The following is a 2,159-nucleotide window of genomic DNA, read 5'->3' on the forward strand; positions in this document are numbered from 1 at the left end:
TTTAAAAATAGGCATTTGCCTAATTTAGTGGATGACACATTCATGGTGAAAAACTAGGCGGCTATTAAATTTGGAGTCATTTCTAGCCATCATTTCTAACCAGGGAATTAATATGTTGGAGGATAATCATGCTGACCTTACTTTTCATAATTGTGTACCAAACACCAAGGTCAATGACCTGAATGTAGCATGAGCTGACATAAGATGGGAGATTTTAAGATTTCCTCCTCTCCACACACAAAAGATTTCCTTAACTGCAAATTCTGAAAATCTGAGATATTTCTATTATACTTTATCTTTGTGTGCACATCAATATATTTTGCTCTATATGTCACAAACACACAGAAACAGAGAAGCCCATCCAAAAGGCTGATTTAGTACACAGTGGACTGAAGATTCCAGAGTAAAACAATTTTATACAAATCATTTATTTGTTCCCAGTTTGAAGAGGTACTTGAATTGTTCTGTTAGTATTTTTCTACATAAATCTTTGCTTATAAATTCCAGTGTGGTAAACATACCTGGGAGAATTTTGAAAGTCAGAAACTCCACATTTCAAAAACCTTCTTTCCCTTTGGATCTCACTTCATAGTCTATGTAATGTTAGACTTATTATCTTTGTCTTATACAGTTCTTATAGGCATTGATGTCTGAAGGGGATAGGATATAACAGCTCTGAAGAATTATTATACTACCTGAGAAGCTGAAACCAGAGAAAAAAAAGATGGTAGGCAAGATATAGAATTCAGTTTCCAGGCATTTTAATATTAGGTGGCAAACTAGGGACTATTGGACCAGCACTATCAAATAAGGATATAATGTGAGCTAATGTGCAATTTAAAATTTTCTTTAATGAGAGCCACATTCTAAAGAGGGGAAAACAAATGAAATTTTGTATTTACCTAATAATATATGCTAAGTATCATTTTGCCATGTGATCAACGTAAAAATCAGTGACAGGATGGTCTGCATCATTTTTTCTGCACTGTCTTCAAAATTCGGTATGTATTTTACACACTCAGCACATCCCAATTCAGAATAACCGCAATTGCAAATGGTCCATAGCCACATATGGCTAGTGGCTACCACACTGGACTGTAGTGCAGTTCTGAACCAAACATATCTCGCTTTTGGATTTTCTTAAGCGTCAGCTGGCAAACAGAGGCATTATATAGGGAGTGCTCTAGTACAGTAAACCTTAGGGCAAGTCAGTAAGCATGGACTTTTCCACTCCAGTAAGCACTGGGACTTTCTGACTTCTTTCTTGAGTTTGGGGTTGAACTTCTTAGTACACTTCTCAGTATGCAGCAGAAATAAACAGTGCTGCAGCATACTCTTGAACCACAGGAAAGCGCTGTGGACCGTTCCCCCAGAGAAAAGCACTTACCTCCAGTTATTTAAAAAATTGTTTATTCCTTGCATGGATTATTACATTTATTTAAGTCACCCCAATAAGGATGTCGGATATATCGTTTGCAAAAGTTGGTATGTATCTCGAAGTTTCTACCAACTTTTTTTTCTTTTAAGTTGCTTTCCCCCGGGCATGGTGTAGATACTTAATAAGGCCTAGCGCAAAGAATTCCAGGGTTGGTTTCCCGACCTCGCCAATTTTGCGGGGCGGAAGGCGCGGGTTCCCAGCTCTTGCCCACAGGCCCCGGCAGCCTCACAGCTTAGGGCAGATGGAGTTTCCGGCCTCGCTCAGTGGTCACCGGGTCATCCGCCTGCGCTCCTTTCTGCCTGAGGTCTGGGCCCCGGGGAAGAGCGCGCCGGTGGTGCAAGCATCCGGAGGGCAGTTCCGCGGTGGGTCCACACCCTCCTCGCGCGCCGCTCCCTGCGAGTCAGGCCGGGTGCCGTGTGGCCCAGCTGGCCGCCGCAGCTCTGATGTTGGGCCCTCCCCCGGGGTGATTTCAGCGCTGAAGGTGGAAATACGGAAGTTTCCAGCCGCGACTGACAGATGAGGCTCGCGTCCAGAGCGGCATGCGCTGCAGCGGCTCTGCGGAGTGCGGGGGCCCGGCTGTGCGCATCCTGCGACCCTAAAGGCCTACGAGCCGCCGGCGCGCCATGGCCACGCTGCCGAGCGCAGAGCGCCGCGCCTTCGCGCTCAAGATCAACAGGTGAGACGCGCCCCGCAGCGGACTCGCTGCCGCACAGCCGCGGGC

At 45.5% G+C, this 2,159-nt stretch overlaps 1 protein-coding gene across 2 annotated transcripts in view; it reads left to right on the plus strand.

Moving 5' to 3' along the window:
* The first annotated feature begins 1,627 nt into the window (after positions 1-1,627).
* Positions 1,628-2,159, plus strand: part of DOCK8 (dedicator of cytokinesis 8) — a 233,762-nt gene continuing 233,230 nt past the window's right edge. Inside the window, exon 1 of one of the 2 annotated variants that reach the window (XM_010860673.1) lies at positions 1,628-2,114. In XM_010860673.1, the coding sequence (XP_010858975.1) occupies positions 2,062-2,114 (53 nt within the window). In that variant the 5' untranslated portion in view covers positions 1,628-2,061. The remainder of the gene's footprint in view (positions 2,115-2,159) is intronic. The other variant, XM_010860679.1, reaches the window with a different exon arrangement.

Source organism: Bison bison, unplaced genomic scaffold (assembly GCF_000754665.1).
Source record: "Bison bison bison isolate TAMUID 2011002044 unplaced genomic scaffold, Bison_UMD1.0 scf7180017864469, whole genome shotgun sequence".
In the NCBI taxonomy this organism is placed as follows: Eukaryota; Metazoa; Chordata; class Mammalia; order Artiodactyla; family Bovidae; genus Bison; species Bison bison.